Source organism: Sarcophilus harrisii, chromosome 2, assembly GCF_902635505.1.
Source record: "Sarcophilus harrisii chromosome 2, mSarHar1.11, whole genome shotgun sequence".
Lineage (NCBI taxonomy): Eukaryota > Metazoa > Chordata > Mammalia > Dasyuromorphia > Dasyuridae > Sarcophilus > Sarcophilus harrisii.
The window spans coordinates 414587006-414607647 of NC_045427.1; the positions used below are offsets into that span (position 1 = coordinate 414587006).

Genomic DNA, 20642 nt, shown 5'->3' on the forward strand with positions numbered 1-20642 from the left:
ATAAAGTCCCAGGACATTGCTGACTCCTCCAGCATTGCAGACTCCATGGGGCAGAGAATCTCCATGGGGAGGAATCTACAACAATGTTGACCTCTCTGCCCTGGCTGTAAGCCAGTAGATCAGCAGAGATGTTATAAAACATCCAACACAAACATGAAAGATCAATAGTGAACCCATAATGCCAGAATCTCAAGGGACCTGGCAATGTCCACCAACACTGGAAGTGAATCAGCAGTGACCTAGGGCAGCTGCAGTTGTTTGGAAAATCTTTCCTGCTCTAAAGGCAGAACTTAACTTTAAAAAAATGAGTAAAAAAGTAAAGAGGACTCTGAAAATAGACAGCTTTTGTGGCGATGTCCCCCACACATCTATAGGGGCAATCTAGAGATTCCCCATCCCCAATTCGTGCTTCCCATATTGGTGCTGAAGTTAGTATGGACAGGCAATTAGTTTTAGACAATTCCAGTTTTAGACTATGCCATCTTCTGAACTCAGGCAATGTATCTGCCTCAACCTCCCCAGGATTAGGAAATACAAGTATGGAACATCATGCCTAGATTGAACAAGTTAATATATATAACATTGGTCATTATTGTTTCCTGGATAAGTTTTTTTTTTAATATCTTTCCTAAATGAGATGACCAGAACTCAGCACAATAAGTCAAACCTATTTTGGTTAGGCTAGCAGCTTTACCTACATTTGTCATTATGAAAACTATAAAATTCAAATATTTTAGTTTACTTTTTTAAAAACCTTACTATTTAAAAACCTTCATGACCTTTCTCTAATCCATATTTCTAGCCTTATTATACATTATCCTCCTTTGTGCACCTCTGTTATAAACAAATTAATCTTTTAACTGTTCCTCTCAGAAAAGATTCTAACAACTCTTAATGTGTCTTGTACCCCATATTCACTTCTTTCTCTTAGCACTTCTTTATTTCTTTGAATCTGTCCTCTAAAATGAAATTTACTTTGAAGCAGGAAATAATTTAATTTTGTTTTTCCAACATGTAGCACAGTAAACGGAACATAGTAAATGTAAATGAATACTTGTTGATTATTATTACATTAATTTCAGTGTAGTGTAAAATCAAATTACCTTCTTTTGACTGCCAGATTATTATTAACTCACGCTTATTTTGCTGCCCATTAAAACTTATTCTTTATGAATTTTTGTCTAGACTCATTTACTCTATTCTACTTTTATTTTTTATTAATAACTTTTGTTTTCATTTTAAAATTTATCTCTTACATTCTCCTAGTAGACATCCATCTTTCATTTAAAATTTTTAAGAAAAAATAAGAGGAGGTAGCAGATCTGCAAAACTAACCAACACATCAACTGTGTCTAACTGTATATTTCTTGTTAAATACATAATCAGTCATTTCTTTTAAGATTTAATCTTTTATATCATTGAGTTTTAAAAATACAAATGCAGTCTTATGTTTCTTTTTCTTATTTTTACTCATTCTTCATTTCTAAGAGTTTATATATCATATCTTTAAAAATGTTGCATAGATAGAGAAAAATAGAGTTCAGAAGAAGAAATCAACTTGCATTAGTTTGTTAGGGGCAGAATTAGGATTTGAACCCGGGTTATATGTTGCCATTTCAAGATTCCTTCTTCTGTATTGTACCACCCACTATGCATTGTCATCAGATGAAATTAAAACAAGATTCAGACTTCTGTGGAATTTACTTTATTTACATAGCATATGTAACAGAGCATAGATGTACATTGCTTTAGGTTGAACCTATTCCCAGGCCTGAGGTCAGTAAAAGATATTTCTCTGTCATGTTTTCCCTCACAGAAAAATAAGGCAGAAGATGAATAAGGAAAGGGATCAGAAAAAATGGAGGAGTCGAGACTGGAGGATGGTCTACACACAACAGTAATAATCAAGCTTCAGCATTTTCCCTTGTGTTTTAACGTCATCTTTCCACCACTTTCCCTGTGAAAAAGACACATACAAATATGAGTTATAGAAAAGAAGCTCTGAAAGTGACCTCAGATCTCTAGTTGAACCATCTTATTTTATAGATGAGAGATAGTGTTCCAAAGAGATAAAGAAATTGGTTCAAGATCACAGTCAAAATCAGACCTAAAAGAGCCTAGGTTTCCTAAGTCCCAATCCAGTTCTCCCTCCCTCCCTCCCTCATGAGACCATTAACGTTAAGCCCTTGGCAACATCAACAGGGTAGCAGGTTGTTGAAATAATTACCAGTTTATGTGGTTGTGTCATATGAATCTAATAATATTCAAACCTAAAGCTTTCTACTTGATGATGAGCTTACGCCAGCCTATGGGACTGGACCTGTATGTGAATAATTAAGTTTGATGAATTATTTACTTTGATTGTATTTAGTATTTTTAATTAAAGCAGTTTCCCTGAGATGAATTCTTTGGCTTGAATTATCCAAATAATTCATTGCCTGATATGAGTAGGAAATATAACATTTCAGAAAGAAAATTGATTTGGATTAAGAACACCTGGTTTTAAATCTGGGCTTTGGCACTTGTTAACCATGTAATTGTAGTTCAGTCCCTTATATTTCCCATAGTCTCACTTTCTATATCTATAAAATGAGAACAGAAGCAGGTCATCGTTGAGATTCTTTTTAGCTCCAACATTCTTCCATAGCCTGAATGTTTTATGACCTTGACATTTTGTCAGATATAAATGAATGAATGTGTGTGTGTGTTTATTCAGCCCCTAGTTGAGAGAATTATAATAAAATAGATTCTCTAGGAGTCTTTGAAAAAATTTTATGGAAAGCTTAAGTTTTTTGACTTGATGGACTCTTAGAACATGAAACGTCGAATATAGGATCTGAGAAGGATCTTAAAATACAGAACACAGAATGTGAGATTTGAAAAAAACTTTGAGTTATCTAATCCAAATTCCCATTTTACACATGGCGAAACAAAGATCAATTACTTACACCATTGCTTTACAGAAGGAACACTTGTTGCCATAAGTCTGGCCATCAGAGCCACAATGAGGGTTAGATTCTCTGGTGCAATATACCTTGGGGTCTTTAAATTCACCGCAGTCCACCTAGCATAATACAATAGAAGGATGTCTCACAGAATCCAAGAAATAACCACACTCAAAAACTAAAAATATTTTCCAAGAAGCTAAAATTAGCCCTGTTATGTTCCAGTTTTATGCTGAAGCCATTTAGGAGTGGGACATTTGTCAACTGCATGACTTATGTCTCTGCTTTTGTAAACAGAAGTTGACTATAATTTAATCTTCTTATCAACAATGCTGGGTAATCATGATAAGCATCAAATCTGAAATATTGTTGTCATGAAGAAATATGGTAGGGCAAGGAAGAAGGAGGTAACCTTTCCTCTGTAATAAATGACCCCTGATTGCTAATGGAGAAACTGTTTTATGGCAAACTTACCTTTGAGACGATATTACATGATAGTTTCATGAGATTATTACATTTAGGTGCTTAGATTCATTGACTACCATTGAAAAGAACATTATAGAATATATAAAGATATATATATATATATATATATATATAAAGAATAATATAAAGAATATATAGAATATATAAAGCTAATGCAAGCTTTAATTTTAAAGAAGGAAAAACTAAGTCCAGAGGGAACCATGATTTTTCTAAGGCCGCAAAGAAAGATAGAGGTAGAATGGGAAACAGAACCCATATGTCCTGATGTCTAATCCAATGTTCGAGTCTTTATGGGAGGATGAACCAAGAGAATCTTGTATACAGCATATGCCATGCTTTCTATACTCTGGTCATAATTTTATTTTTCTCCCACTGGAATTGTGTAGCTACTAGGACACTATGTTCTGTCTTGAGTATTTGCTTGATCTTTCCTAGAACCAGGTTGTCATGTCACTTCTTGACTTTCTCCTTATCACACAACCACGATTTCCCACTTTTGCCCTTCCAACTTTCCTTCTTCTATCCCTCTCCCATTTCATGGAAATGCCATGAGGACAAGACCTACTTTGCTTGCTAATATTTATGTACTAAGTGCCTAACAGTGTTTGGCACATAGAAAGGACTTAATAAATGTGCTCTTTATCTATCTAAAATCCAAAGTTAAAGCATTCATATGTATAAAATATTTATAAAAATTATTTTCATAATATTTTTTCATAAAAGTGGTGCCTACCTATTAGAGAACAAACAAACTTCAATATGTGAATGTAATGGAATGTTATTGTACCATAAAGAAAGATAAAAGGAATAGTTCAAGAAGATACTGGGAATGCTTCAAAAAACTGATGAAGAATGAAGTGAGTAGAGCTAGGTGAACAATTTATACAACAAGTAACTCGATTTAAAATATAGCTTTTTTTGCTTGAAACACTTAATATTTGCACACTGTAATTTATATTCTGATGTAGAGCTTTGCACAGTTCATAAAAATAATATTTGTGGGATTTATGATTATTGTTCATTATAGTAATACATTTTTATAGACTCATATAGCACTTTCTTTGCAATCATCTTTTGATGTAAGATTGCAAGTCTTATTATTCCCGTAAAAATGGGATGGAGAAGCTAAGGGTCAGGAAATTCAAGTGACTTTACCTAAGGTCACATGCCTAGCCAATGATAGAGATGAGACATGAATCCAAGTCATCTTCAGATTCTAATATCATTGATCTGTTTACTACAATTTCCCCTCTTACTTTGTAAAAGGGAAAAGAAGACCTGAGAGAGGTAGTGCTTTGCCCCAAATCTCCCAGATTCAGTAAAAGAGCTGAGATTGTTGCTCCAAATTAAGAGTTCTGTTTTGTAACATTATACAGATGCAAGCTACTAACCTCAATTCCTTTTGGTCCCATCAGGGATTAAGAAGCAGCCTGTGCTACCAATCTGCCTTCCTGCCCAAACATATACACATGTAACACACACACACACACACACACACACACAAACCACATCCCTTCACATGCAACAGTAGCAGCAAATTGAGCTGGTGAAAATCAGGTTCTCTAAGGATCTAAAGTGGGCTTAGTTCTTAATTAAATGGTGTATCATATAGTCCAACAATTGCAGTTTATGTGAATTTTTATTATTCTTTCCTGTTGCCTATTTTGTCCAAACCAGACATTAAAATTGAACTCAGAAGTCATTGAAAAAAATCTGCTTGAGAAAATGGATATAGTTAGTAATAAAAAAAGAAAGAAAATTAAAAGTCCCTTACGTGAGAGAGATGGTTCCTTAAGACACCTTTCCCAAACACTCGGCCCGATAACCTTGGGATCCAGCCTCTTTTTTCCTTTGGCAAAGGAGATAAGGAAGAGGGACTAGTGGCCTTGTCTTAATTAAACACCCTCTCACATAGCCTACAGTCTAGGACCTTTGGTGCAGCCCTAAGATTCTCCCACAATTCCCTGGGGAAGGATATAGAATGAATGATTGGACTACTGAAGAAGATCAAGGTAGGAAAGAGGGTTAGGATTCAGAGAGGTTACCTGAGAGATTTGGTTTCATTACCTAGGATAATTATCCTGGCGATTGGAGTTCAGAAAGGTTCTTCTCTCTGAGCCTCTTTGATGGACAATATATAATTGCCACCTCTAGGATGGACAGGATTCTGATCTGTTTGTCTCAAACACTTTCCCAGAAGGAAACAGTGATCATGGTTTTGTGGGAGTTAAAGATAGAGTACAGAAAATAGAATGTTAGTTCTAAAAGAAAATATAGAACTCAGAATAAGAGGCAAAAGGAATCTGAGAGATCACCTAATTCAAAATTCTTGTTTTACAGACGAGGAATTTCAAGACTTGGATTGTAATAGCAAAATCTTGTACTTTTCAAGTTCTTACTCAAAATCTGACCTCCCTTTTTCAGAGTGTGCCATTTGAGGTTTGCTTGTCATTGAACTTCCCAGGAAAACCAGGCTCCATATTGGGCCTCTCTAAGCATAAAACCACAACAGCTCACATTTCCTTACCATGCTACATACTTTCCTTACAATAAAACCTAAGACATAAGCAATGTCCTATGAAGCTCAGAAAAAAGAAAAGCTGGTTGGGGAGTGAGGGATGTGTTCTTCCCCCATAATTTTCTGAAGCTAGCAACAGTCCCTTTTTTCCTCTTATCCTAAGTCAAGGCCAGTGTGATTTTCTGAGACCTCTAAAGAAAGACATTTCTATTTAAGAGTACTTTCTCATCTAACTCTTTCATTATTTACATAGGAAAACAGAGAGAGGAAGAGACATAGACATATAAAGAGAGGGGGAGAGAGAGATAAGGTCAGAGAAAAAGACAGAGACAGAGAGAGATAGAGATGAGAGAGAGACGGAGACAGAAAGGAGAGGGAGACAGAGAAAGGGAGATAAAGACAGAGACATAGAGAAAGACAGAGTAGTCTATATTATTACCCAGTCTGAAATGAAAACTTTCTAGACTCTTCTAGAATCTATTTGTGTACCCTTTTCCCCATCAGAGAAATGATCTTGTAGACAAGGTGGAAGGAGGAATAGGATGCGATATCAATATTTAGGAGTTGATGATGACTAGAGTCTCATAGTTCTCTCCAACCTTGGTCCCGAGCTTCAATCATGATAAACATTCTTCTCTCTCTAAACCTTGTTTTGAACTATCAAACACTCCTAATTCAGTACCAGTCCCTTATTTCTCTATAAATTAATAAAGTCTATATCTAATATAATCCCCTTTCTGACCATGACCCCTAAGCTCTTTCCTATCATACTTATCAAACTTAGCAAAATTAACCAACTTAATATAAATCCCAAATTCCATCATTCTCCCATTTTATTCTTGGTCCCCAGAATCCCTGCATTTAAACTCTGATCCCTAACTATCCCTCTCCAACTTTGTCAGTAATTCTCCCCACTTATCAATAATCTCCAATACCTCTCCTATTCATTTCTGACACAATTATTTTTCCAATATAGTCTCCAATTTTCCCCTACTGAACCTTGGTTCCCAATACATACCATCCAAACTTGCTCTTTCTCCTACCTCATCCTACCTGGTCCCTTGATCCCCAGGCAGGTAGGTGATTCAGTAGTCAGGAAGATTCATCTTTCTATATTCAAATCTGACCTCAGACACTTACTAGCTGGGTGATCCTGAGCAAGTCACTTAACCTTGTTTGCCTCAGTTTCTTCATCTGTAAAAATGAGCTAGAGAAATGGCAAGTCTAGTATCTTTGTCAAGAAACTCTTAATGAGATGACAAAAAGTCATTATAACTGAAAAATGACATCCCTCTCTCTTCTTGATCTCTGAACTCCTAATCCTCAACTCCTCTATCCCCATCTAACCCTTGATAGTAATCTTATACTGCTCCTGAGAGTGCCTTTGTAAAAAATATTTCTAGTAGCCTGCCAGAGAATTGGAATAGCAACATTTTCCTATTTTATTTTATGACATATTTGATTTTGGCATTTCTCAAGAGTCTCCAGGAAATACTGAAAGATGATATCTAGTTATAATTCTAAGTTTTTTGAGCTGGGAATTAGAAAATATTGGATTATTTCAGTTCTGTCTCTGCAACTCTGCAACAACAACCACAGTAAATAACAAATTCTCTAAATGTCACATCCTCTTTGGTAGAATAAGATCTTTAGACATGGTGGTCTTTAAAATTTCTTAGCTCTAACATATTATGGCATTGTTAATAGATGCTCATCTTAATATTACAAGACCTGGATTAGAATGCTAGTTCTGACTTCAGCTGTGTGATCCTGAGTAAGACTCTGAATATTAACCTCCTTATCTTAAAACCCACTTGCTTTTTAAAATTGCTTAAAGTCTTAGAGAATAATACTAGAATTAGTAATGGTAACTATCATTTTAAGTCCCAGGTCAGATTATCAGCATTGAGTGGACTGTGTTCATAGTCACCATGCTACCTTCTGATTATGACCAAAATATCTCTATTCATAAATCAACATCTTTATGTATTAAGTGCTTACTATGTGCCAAGTGACTACAACACTATTTGCTACATCAATAGACTTATAAAAGTTTCAGGCTGAGTTAATTCCTATGATCCCAAATTTCAGCAATAAATTCTGCAAACTTTAGGGTTAGATTCTTCAAAATGTATAAAGAAGAATCCTGGATTTAGCATCTCAAAACCTTTGTTCAAGTGCTGATTTTGCCACTACCTATGTGATTTCATTCAAATCATTTGACTACTATGCTTCTCCTTGCTTATAAATAGAGAAGAGGAGTTTTGATCGTGTTATTTCTAAAGTTATTGTTTTTAATAGCTTTATCTTTGTAGAAAAAACTTCTTACAAGGAGATATACATCCAAATTATACAAGAAAATAATTTTGTTAAATTTATGAAAAGTGGTGATATATGGTGAAAACAACTTTGCTTCTGGAGACACATTTTCCCCCAGTCTGAGTTGTGAACTTGATTCATTGTATGACTTTGGGTAAATCACTTGTTTCTTCTATGCCTTAATGACCTCATCTTTAAAGTGGGTATAATAATGCAATGTCCACCTCATATCATTGTTATCAAGAAAACATTATGACATAGGATAAAACTTATAGGGATCTTAGAGTTCATCTATATACATAAGGAAACTGTGGCTCAGAGATTATATGACTTCCTAAGATTTATACCAAGTGGCAAAGAACAAATTCATTGTTCATTCCACTATACCCCTAAACTATAAAGTGCTATAGCAATAAGAGCTATTATTATCATCATTTATGTTATGGCTATTTGTGTATATGGTTTATCTTATTTATGTATTCTGAGCTCCTTGAAGTCACAGACTGCATTTCTTCATCTTAGTATCCAGAACATGCCACTAATAGATAAGGAGCTTAATAAATATTTATCATTTTTGATAACTGGCTTTCAATCCTGCCTTTACTTTCTTCTTACTTTATGATGGTAATTAAATCACTCCCACTCTTAGGGACTAGGTTTCCTCTATTATAAAATGAATGAATTGAACTTATAGTTCTAATAGTTCTAAAACTTCTTATGTCTTTAAATCAATGCTAGCTAAGGTCTTTTCCCACTCTAATAGGCTTAGTACCTCTATTCCTGATATTACCATGAAGGAGTAGAAAAAGAGACTTTGAGTCAGTGACCCTAGGTTTTCTACTTTACCATCTAAATACCATTAACTTTTCTAGGCCTCAGCTTATTCCTTTGCCAAATGTCAAGAAGATATCAATTGTCCCTTGTAGCTCCCTTAATGTCAGAAACAGGAAAACCAAAGAGATTAAAGAATATGTTCTGAAAACAAGAGGAAAACTCTGACATCTTGACCAGCTCAAATGTACTTTGGAGAGCAATGTGACAGTTTTATATTTTTGAAACCAATTCATATTGAAAAGTTAATCATAGTTCTGATCTCCTCATTAAAACATCTCCTAAATACACTCATATATTCTAAGAACTTGTAAGCAATTAAATGCATCTATTCAGACATTTCAATATAATTTTCTTTCTTCCTCCAAAGTTTAGAATCAAGCATTAAGGATTTTAAGATCATAGCATTGAAAACTGGAAGGGACCTAAACAATTCTCTAATTCAGACCCTCTCACATTACAAAGTAGAAAACTGTGGTCAAGGTCCTGTGTGACTTGCCACACAGGAAGTTTGACATACAGGAGAAATAGCACTGGACCAAGACACAGAGGAAGGACCTAGGCTTGATTTAATTCAATTCAATAAATATTTAAATACTTGTTATACGTAAGGAACTATGCTGAGCACTGGAGATACAAAGATTTTAAAAAATCTTGCCTGTGCTCATTTTATATTATAGAAGGGAAACACAGGACCATGAGAATGAAAGAGAAAAGAGGAAGAGAAACGTAAAAAAAAAATCAGAAGCAGATTAAGAGAGACAGAGAGGAAAGTCCAGAGAAGGAAAAAGAAAGGAGGCAGAGACAGACAGACAGATAGAGAATGCATCCTGTTGGGAGTCAACTGATCCTGTCCTTTAGTCCTGACCATATCCCTAAATCACAACAAAACTAATTTTTAAAGGGAAATCAATACTTCAAGTTAAAGTTGAATTAATGACCAGTAAAATCCTCTCAAATCCTAAGTTTATTATTTTTATGACCTTGTATCTCTGCCTCTTTGAGACTGTTAGCAAAAGGAGAAAGTCTTACTAAACAATAGCTAAGTTCCCTTTCAACTCCAATTCCTAAAAAGCTAAATTAGGATTAGAAACTAGTTTTCTTCTGACTACAAACCCAGTGCTCTTTCCATGACACCCAAAGTTAATGGAGGAATGGGCTAGGAAATATTTAATTCTAAGGAAAGAAGTTTTTCTTTTGCTTGAGTATTCAAGAGTAAACAAGTTAAAGTGAATGGTTTTCACCTTCTTTCCAACACATCTCAGGGAGAACAGACAATTCAGGAGCTGACTTTGAGAGAACAAAGATGATTTTGATGTGTTCTGAAAGGTGGATTTTGTTCTCTGCCTGCTGAGTATAGTTATTGTAAAGTTCATTCTACTGGAATATACCTCAGTCCTTCATTCACCTTAGAATCAGAGACTTTTAAGCCTAAAATATAGGATTGACACACACTGAGTCCAATCCAGTGATTTTAAAGGAAAAGAAACTGAGGCTCAAAGAGAAGTGAGTTGTCCAAATTTATATAGTAAGTTGGTGATTCATAGACCTCCAATCAGACCTCTTGAAGTCTTTTCCACTGAGGGCTTTTGACATTATATCATACCCTGTTCAGCTGCATTGTGCCACAATGCATAATCACAAGTAGCATGAGAGAAATCACAAATGATTTCTGATACAAAGGCCCTCCTGTGAGTTACTGTCATTGGGTAAACCTATAGTCTAGAACTCCATGCAGGCAGTTAAGATGCACAATGGGTAAGAATATTGTGCGTTAGAGTCAGTACTCCCTCTATTTACATCCTTTTTCAGACAGTCACTAGTTGTGTACCTGTGGGCAAGAGGTTTACTCTTATCTGTTCAATTTCCTCATCTATAAAATGGGGAATAATAGTGTCAACTTTTCAGGGTTTTTGTAAGGATAAAATTAAATCATATCTTTAATACATATTATGTATTCTATAACATACCATCATATATGTTATATAGCAATATAATTTGTAATTATGTCTATCTGTTATATCCATACTATATGCATATATATACATATATATATATATATATTTATTTATGTGATATCTATAGTTTTTTACAAACCTCAAAATTAGTATAAATGCTAGTTATTATTATTATTAATCTATGTCTACAAAACATGTGCAAAACCAGAAAACATAAGATTTTTAAAACGGGAGAGATCTTAGATATCCTTTCAGAGAAAGGAACTGAGGCCTAGAGGGATAGAGTTTTAAGAACAAGGGGCATGATAGTTTTGTTTTCCTTTGCTATACTCAGGCCACATCATAAGGACTATGTCTAGTTCCAAGTGTGACATTTGCAGAAGGATACTGATAAGCTTCAGCATTCACAAAGGAAGGCAGCTAGGAAAGTGAGTAGATTAAAAAATATGACCCCTCAGCCTATGTTGCAGAGTCTTAGAATTATTATCCTGAAGAAAATAAGACTTAGAGCAAATTTCTTTAAAAATGGGGAAATTTTACACAGAAGTGAATTTAATTTAATATAAAAACAAAGTAATTGATTGTTAGAGCTGCCTCAAAGAAAAGTAGGTTCAACAAAAGAGGTAGTAAGTTCTCTATTATTGGATATATTTAAGTATAGGCTGGATTTATCTGTCTTTGGAACTTATTTGGAAATGTCATAGAAAAGATCCTGATGCAAATTGAACTACATATCTCCTGAAGTCCCTTCTTATTCTAATATTTTGTGATTCTAAATGACTTGCTCATAGTAAAACAATATGTCACATTTTCCATGAATAAAACCCAAGATGTGCAATACAAAGAACACTGAATTTGGAGTCAGATGACTTTTGTTCAAATCCTTATTCTACCACTTATGACTTTTGTGACCATCAGGCAAATCTCTTGACTTCTCCAAGCCTCAGTTTCCTCATCTGTAAAGCAAGGATGTTGAATTAGTTGATTTTTGAGATCCCTTCAAATTCTAAAGTTATGATCCTAGTTTGTTTGATTTGTCCACTAGACAGTTAAGATAAGTTGGGTCCCTTCCTGGCCCTACCATTAAACCCCCAATTTAGATTCATCTGGATTGTTGAAGTTCACAAAGTCATGTGCTTAATCTCAGATTCTCTGTGTTCAACCCCAAGCCAAGTTCCACACTTTCACAGAGGATTTGAGAATGAGTCACTGCTTGGCCTGGAAAAAGAGAGAAGTAACATGCACTGACCTTTCCTCCATCTTGACTGGTGACATCTGGAAAAAACAAAAGCAAAAAATTCATACAATGAAATTTCCAAACCTTCAATGAAGGAAAAGTTTGGTATATAGTGATATTTATTGACTTATCAAAGACAGAGGACAAGGATTATGACTGTTTCAGAATCATAACATTACACTATCATTTGCCCCCAAAACAACTAGGGATGAAACCATTTTGAGACTGATGAAAGACAAGGCCATGGAAAGGAACTGATTTTCAAGCAGTATGGTCATGCTTAAAGTACCCTGACATGAAAGTGAGAAAATCTAGGTTCTAGCCCTGGCTTTTTCACTAATTTTCTGTATGACTTTGGTTAAGATGTCCTTCCTCTCTGGATTTCAAATTCTTTCTCTATAAAATAAGCTTAATTATGTTAAAGTTAATTCCACTATCACTATAACATTCTAGAATTCACAAAATTCAGAACTAGGTAGGAGAATCCTAATCCAGAGATTTTACACATCAAAATAGTATGAGATATTCAGTTTCTCTTAAGGAGAGTAATCACATTATTAGAAGGGTTAAAACCATATCATACATATTAACAACATTTGGGGAAGAGAAGTATTAAGGGGGAAAGGTGATTAGTTATTTAACTTCAATTATCTGAAGGACTGCTTTTCCAAAAAGGATTTTATTTTTTCTGTTTGAACCAAGAAGACAAAACTATAAACAATGATTGTGAGTTCCTGAAAAGCATGCTTCATTTAGATTCATTTGATGCTCTTTTGTAATAATCAAGCTGCCTCCAAATAAGATGAATAGCATTGGAAAGTAGTTGAGTTCCACATTCCTAGAATTCTTCAAACAAAGACTTAATAACCTCATGCTTGTCAGGGATATTGCCGGAAACTAATTTCACTTCTGAAATTCTAAAATCATAGTTTGAAAAAACAAAACAAACAAAAATAAAAATAAAATAAAATCATGGTTTGAGATAGAGAAACTGATATCACCAAAGTGGAAATGACTTGTTTAAACCAATAATAATGTTGAGACTTCTGAACCCAGATCTTTTTGCTATAAATCCTAATCCTAATTTTCTCCAATATACCATCAATGTTTAATATTTTAGGGAATTAAATTTATTAACCAATTAAATAACTGGAAGCATAGTAAAATGCAAAGAACTTGGAATTGGGAAAGAGAATTATTTCTGTGCCTATGTATTTGTCTAAGAAGAATAAAGCCTAATAGTCATATAAAATTTGATGATGTTTTCTAACCAAGTCCAACTATACTACTGTCTGAACTGTTTAGGCTTACATGCCCCTACTTGCTCCAATTCAGGTCATGGGAATAGAGGAAATATCTAGGAGCACAAGAGGAGGAGGAAACAGTCTTTAAATCCAATGAGATGGCTCTCATATTATCTTTCTTCATAGAATGTCAATGCCAAATAGTATCAGAGATCATAAACTAGAGGAAGACAGAGCTAGAAATCTAGCTAGAAGACAGAGCTATAGTTCACCTGTCACAACTATTGAGTTATTAATTTCACTTCCTAAGACTTTTATCTAAAGTCATATAACAAATAAGTGGCAGAGTTGAGATTTGAATGCAGAGATATTACTCTCAGTCTGAGGTTCTTTCCACTACTTCATGGTAATAGGAAGTAGGTCAAGAGGGAATATCTAAAAGAATTCAGCCTATTTATTCATTTTGTGTAGCAAGACAATCTTTGTATGACAGAAGTCTCTGGATTGTAGCATTTGATACAGGGTGTGCAGTAGTAATGACATAGCAATATTTTGATTAGTTATACAAGTGTTGATCATTAAGATGGTTGCCTACATTATTTATGTTAACCATATGCAGACATGGACTCATTCCTTAATTGAGGAACTCTCCCAACCTTGTGCCTAAGGAAACTAATGACAAATTGGAGTAGGTTTAGAGGAAGGTGTTCAGGATGCCACATGGAATGAAATCTGTGCTATAGGAGGAAATCAGTGTTGAACCTGAAGGAGGGAAGATTGTAAGTTATACATTCATTGTCTTGTTAGTTATTTTTGAAGTATTACCATGTAGATGACAGATTAAGCTTGTTTATCTTTCCCTCAGAGTTTAAAACTAGGAACAATGGGTAGAAGTTGGCCCCTAAAAGTGACTTGACTGAAAAATAAATATTTCAATGATCACAACATTCCCTAATCCAGTAAATCTGTCACCCCTGTGTTTAAGAAACAAACCTTTCTTTGCCCTAAAATTTTTGGCCTAGGACTGAGATCTGACTAATATGGCAAACAGTAGGAATTTAGCTTCTCCAATTATTCCCCAGGCTTATATTGGTATCTACTAAGATTTCATTAGTTAATTTGACTGCTATGTCACCCCTACCTCAAGAACTTCAGATGTGAATTGTCTAGCCACACATCTCCCACTCTGTCCTTCAAAAAAAAGCTTTTACAGAGCCAGCCCCTCTACATTTTGGAAAGTGTTGATTCCTATAATGATGTGTCCATAATCAGGCCCCTCCCTGACCTGAAAAAGTATGGTTTCCAAATAAATGGAATACTAGTAAATTAATAATATACCCAATAATCTTAAAAACTCACCTGAGAAGAAGCAGAAAAGGGCTAGAGAAAGAAGGATAAAGGCACCTGTTGCTTTCATGGTGGCCAAGTGAAGTTGTTCCAGGTAAACCTGCTTAAGGTGAAGAAGTATTTCACATAACATACATATATATAGACATGGTATTGGGAGTGGGAATCCCCACCTTGTTTATAAAATCACCTTCTAAAGTCACCTCCAACCCTAAAAAGGGAAGATATTTATTGGGACATGTCATGAACTTAAAAGAATATTTTATGCTACACATCATTGGAAGAAATTAGAACAATTATAAGAGTCGCACCTTAGATCTCATTCATTAAGAGGATATAACCTTCAAGGAACAGGTAATCTCCATTTTTTGACCAACCAGTCCCTTTCCTTAGATTTCCACTGCCTTCAAGCATGTGAGTCACTGGAGAATGTGAATCACTGGGGAAGCTCTGGCTGATCTGTGCATGGAGCTGCCCATTTGAAACCCATTAATCTGTTTTAGTGATTCACTCCCAAAGAATGAAGGGGCTTGATAAAGTAAGTGTTGACTGTGACTTAAATTTTAGAAGGGTCTCAATCCTCCCTGGAGTGGTGGGAAAAGTGCAACAATTCTTTATTTTTTCATTGAAGTTATTTAAACATCACTAAAGAGATAATTGGAACAATAATCAAACAATAATCAGATGCTTTTTGTGATTCATCAATTAAATATATTCTGGGGATAGGATTAGATGGTGGGAGAGAGCATTATAATATATCTGTAGAGTAGTAAAGGATCTTAGAGATTATCTCATCTTCATTTTACAGATGGAAAATTGAGTCTCAAAAATATAATTTACTTTCATGAATTACCCAAGATGATCAAAATTTTAAGTAGCAGACTTTGAGCCAAGGTTGATTAAATCCAAGTCCTTAGGTGCTATTTAAGAGAAGCATTGAAGAATTGACAGCATTTTGATTAAGCAAGATTGTTATGAGGTTCAGTATATCATAGATATGGGGAAGAAAGTAAGATTCTTTCCATTACGCTATCTTTCTTGGAACACTGATGCCTAATGCAGATTCTGTGACTTACAAGTTGTGCAAATCCAGGCAAATAACTCACTATTCTATGCCTCAATTTCTTAGTTTGTAAAAAGAGGGTAATATCACTTGCTTCTCCTAACTTAAATATAATTCACTGAGTTGTTTTGAGAAAAACCTTAAATAGTAGAGAATGCATCTTTAGCAATATTTATTTTCTGAAGGCAAAATCCTAATAATTTATAAGATTTAAATATGAGTCATATGATTATCTTAATATTTGTATCTTTTTGCCATCCAACCCTTTCTCTAAATCCAATTCATATTCTTGCACTCTCTCAGAGTTTTCCCTGACTTCTCCAGTTAGAAATGACTTTCCTATCTAATTTCATAGCACATTTATTACTTTACTATTTACATATTTGTAATTTGTATATGTATGTATATAAAATAAATAAATGACTAATTACATACACACACACACACACACACACACATATATATATATATATATACATACCTTCCTTTCTAGAAACTGCTTAGAGTAATATAGAAAGATAGCCTGGAAACCAGGAATGATAAAAAAAATAATAACAGCTAATATTTCTAGATCTCATCAAGGTTTCCAAAGTGCTTAAAAATAAGTCATGTATATTATCATCACAAAAAAATTACATGTAGGTGCTATTAATTGTTTCTGTTTTACAGATGAGGAAGCTGAGACAATTAAGTGATTTGCCCAAGATTACACAGCTTATAAAATGTCTGGGGAACAATTCAAACTCTCGCCTTCATAATTCTAAATCCACCATCTTGAATTCAAGTCCTATTCCAATATATACTTAGCTATATCATCTTGGGTAAGTCACTTGACTTCTTAGGAATCCAGGTGTCTCATTAAAACTATACGTTTTAGAAAACAAACTGACCTACATTGGCAAAAGGAGTTTCTCTATCAGAGATTTCAGTACTTTTTCTCATCCCCTAAATTCTTTTGTTTGATAAACTTCTTGAGAATAAGACTTTGCCTTATATAAAATATTTTCCTTCTTTCTCAGTGCTGATACAAACAGGGTGATGCAAATAATAAGTAAAGGAACAAATGAATGAAAAAAGTATTTATTAAGATTATAATTCAGATACTTTGCTAAAATCAATGTCATTGGTAAATGAATTAGTGAATGAATCTTATAACCCCATCTCTAAGCCCCTTCCCTTGCTCTAGCCTGTGCTAATGTTTAAACAAAATATTGCTTATGAGATGATTAAAACTCCTCAATCTGACATTCAAAGCTAGCCAACACCTACCTGTTTGACTGTAACACATTTGTTTCCCTTTCACACAGTGCAGTCACACTCCAAAATCAATGAGATACTCACTATCCTCCAAACACACCATTATACATTCATATCTTAATTCACCCTGCTCCTCATGGAAAAAATATCCCATCCCACTCAAAAAGTTTGTAACCTATTAAAGTTCTGTCCATCTTTCAAGACATATCCATCTCAAATGCTACTTCCATCATTAAAACTTTTATTTTTCTGAGTTTAGAGTGATTGCTTTCCAGCTCTTTTTGTAGTAGCAAAGAAATGGAAAATGAGATGTCCATCAATTGTGGAATGACTGAGCAAGTTGTGGTAGATGAAGATGATGGAATATTACTGTTCTATAAAAAAGATGAACAAGCTGATTTTAGAAAAGCATGGAAAAATTTGCACAAACTGATGCTGATTGAAACAAGAAGAACCAAGAATACATTGTACACAATAACAGCAAAATGTGTGATGATCAACTACAGAAGACTTGGTTCTTCTCTGTGGTTCAGTGATTCAAAGCAACCCCAATAGTCTTTGGACAAAAAATGCCATCTGTATCCAGAAAAACAAAAACAAAATCAAAATAAAAAACTATAGCAACTGAATGTAAATGAACACATGTTATGTTCATTTCTTTTTTCTGCTTTTTTCTCTTCCATAGTTTTTTATTTTTGCTCTGATTTTTCTGTTCCAAGGTGATTCGTAAAGGAATGTGTATTAAAAAGAAATTCGTTTTTAAAAAGAGAATGATTGCTTTCTTGTACAAAACCATAGTACTTTCTAATCCTCTTATTTACTTATCATATTCGATTGGCACTATATCCATCTATGGATATTTTTCTCCCCTTCCAACATTGTAAATTAGTTGCAGGAAGGAACTTTTTCTTTGATTTATATTTCCTCAAGTGCTAAGAAGAATAACAGCTTGATTCTAGCAGGTATTTATGATATGAATGAATCCAGTATCTGGGCCTTCAGAAGTTGTGTCTGTTGAGTTTAAATGATATTATTTGTGCCTAGAGCATTGTACACAGTTCTAAAGCCATGATTTTAGAAAGAACACTGGTACATCTAATCCCTATTTATCCTTTATAGGACTACATGTTGCTTTCCCTGATAGAATGTAAGTTTCTTGAGGGTAGGGAAGATTTTATCTTTGTGCCTGTATCTTCAAAGTCTACCATTGTGCCTAGAATATAAGTTATGTAATAAGTGTTAACTAATTGACTTACTGATAGCAAGGGGCAGCAAGAAGGTACAGTAATAAGAATATTGAATATTGGATTTGGACCAAAGAAATCCTTCTTCAAACATTTACCAGCTGTGAAACACTGCAAAAGAATGACTGCAATCTAGACCTCATTGTTCTCATATATGAAATGAAGGAAAGAGTAGCTAGTTTCTAAGGGGCCCCGAAAGCTCTAAATCTATAATTCTATGGACTTCAAAAATCTGACAAAGTGAGACCAGGAAATAGTATCTAATATTTGGAACCAAAAGAAAGTGGAATGGGTTAGTTAAAAGGTAGTGAGTTTCCCATCATTGGGAGTCTTCAAGATCAAGATGGCTAACTCTTTACTAGATATTCTGTGTGAATATTTGTTTCTAGGTAGAAGATAGGCTTAATGATCACTAAGGTCCTCTCCAATTCCACAATTTTATAACATGAAGTTAGGTCTAAAAAGAAGGAAACCAACTGGGGTGCCAAATGCAAACCAGAGAATTTTTGTAATTTTGTAAACATTATATGGCTCAAGAGGGTCAGTCAGTATTTTGTACAACAGGTTCCAATTAGCTAGACCAAGGCCCTCCTCTCTTCTTGTGGTCAAACAGGCTATTCTCTTTCATGGATAAGGAGAAGACAGAGGGACAATATCTAAGTCACTTGCAAATATTTAATGAAGTTTGAGACTGTAGAGGGATCCAAAAAGTGTGGTATTATGAGAAGAACCCTAGTTTTTGAGCCAGAAAACATAAGATCCTATCTATATTATAATACTGAGTGAAGTTAAGAAAGTTATTTAATCATCACCAAAAAAATTAAGGAATTAAAAAAGATGATAAAAACAGCTCACATTTATACATCATTTTAAGTATGCAAAGTATTTTACCCAGATGATTCATTTGAGCCTTACAACAACCCTATGAGGCAAATGCTGTAATTATGCACATTTTATAGATAAGGAAACTGAGGTGTATAGGGGAGTAGTGCAGTAGTATAGCTTACACAGCTAGTAAGCATCTGGGGCAACAATTGAACTAAAATGTTCCCTGACTCCATGTACAGCATTCCATGATGTTCTAAGGTCCCACTCAGTCCTTATACTTTTATCCTATGACCTACATGTCATTCTTTAATTTACCCAGCAATGCATAGTGCTGTCTCTACTCATTTAATAAACCACTTTCGGGCACTTCTAAGGTCAAATCCTTAAGGTGTTCCTCTGTCTTGCCCTCTTTTTTGCCCTTATTTTTTAAATAAAAAAACAGGGCCTTCTTTGGATTGCAGGTAAGAAGAATCATGTGAATAATGGTCTGCCTCTTTCCCCTATTAAATAAAGAGAGGAATAAATATCACTTTATTTCTATGAACTTATAAAAATGTAATGAAGAGTAATGAAGAGTCAAGATATATTGTGAGAGAAAAAAAGAGACCTAGACTATAAACAGCTATGTAAATATGGCAGAAATGAGGAAATGAGAGTGAAGTATGTAAAAATTCTATAAAAATATATTTTCAATTAAGCAGCCAGGATAATTTTGAAATGAGAGGTAATGATCCTTATTTTAACAAACACAACATGATTCATGGGTGTGTACTTCAAATGACTAGTAATTATTAGTATCTTACCTTTTCTATAGAACTTTGATATTTACAAAGTATTTTCCTCACAATTAATCTATAAATCCAAGTAAGTCATAGAATCTAATGCCTGAAGGGACTTTAAAGACCATTCAATCCAACCCCATCATTTTACAAAGGAAGAAACTGGCTGAAGGAAATACAGTAAATAGCAGCATCAAGCTCTAACTTAAAGCCTTCATATTCCCCCATCCAGTGCTTTTTCTCTTCTCTCTCCTCCCATACAACATAAACCATTAGAACTGGGAAGGCTTTTCAAGATCAACTCCAACTCCATTATTGTAGAGATGAGAAAATGAACATGCAGAAGGGTTAAGTTTTAAGTGAATGGCAGAGTCACATTTTCAAACAAAGCTCTCTGACTTCAAAGTTGGGGATTTTCTTTACTATCTTACACAGCTTTTACTTTCCATTCACATCCACTCTAATTCAGGCTCTTATTTCTTGTCACCTGGTCTATTGCAATACTGTCCTCATTGGAGTCCTTGCATCTAAGATCCTCTTCTTCCAATTCAACCTCTGCTCAGCACCAAGTGGCTATTTTAAGATA

At 34.4% G+C, this 20642-nt stretch overlaps 1 protein-coding gene across 1 annotated transcript; it reads right to left on the reverse strand.

Moving 5' to 3' along the window:
- Positions 1–1709: 1709 nt before the first annotated feature.
- LOC100916520 (serine protease inhibitor Kazal-type 6) lies at positions 1710–14967 on the reverse strand. The gene is made up of 5 exons (XM_003758957.2): positions 14898–14967; positions 12307–12332; positions 5206–5280; positions 2949–3064; positions 1710–1957 (listed from the first exon to the last, which is right to left on the reverse strand). The coding sequence occupies exons 1-5, from the start codon at positions 14953–14955 to the stop codon at positions 1912–1914; spliced, it is 321 nt and encodes a 106-aa protein (XP_003759005.2). The 5' UTR covers positions 14956–14967; the 3' UTR covers positions 1710–1911.
- Positions 14968–20642: the final 5675 nt, after the last annotated feature.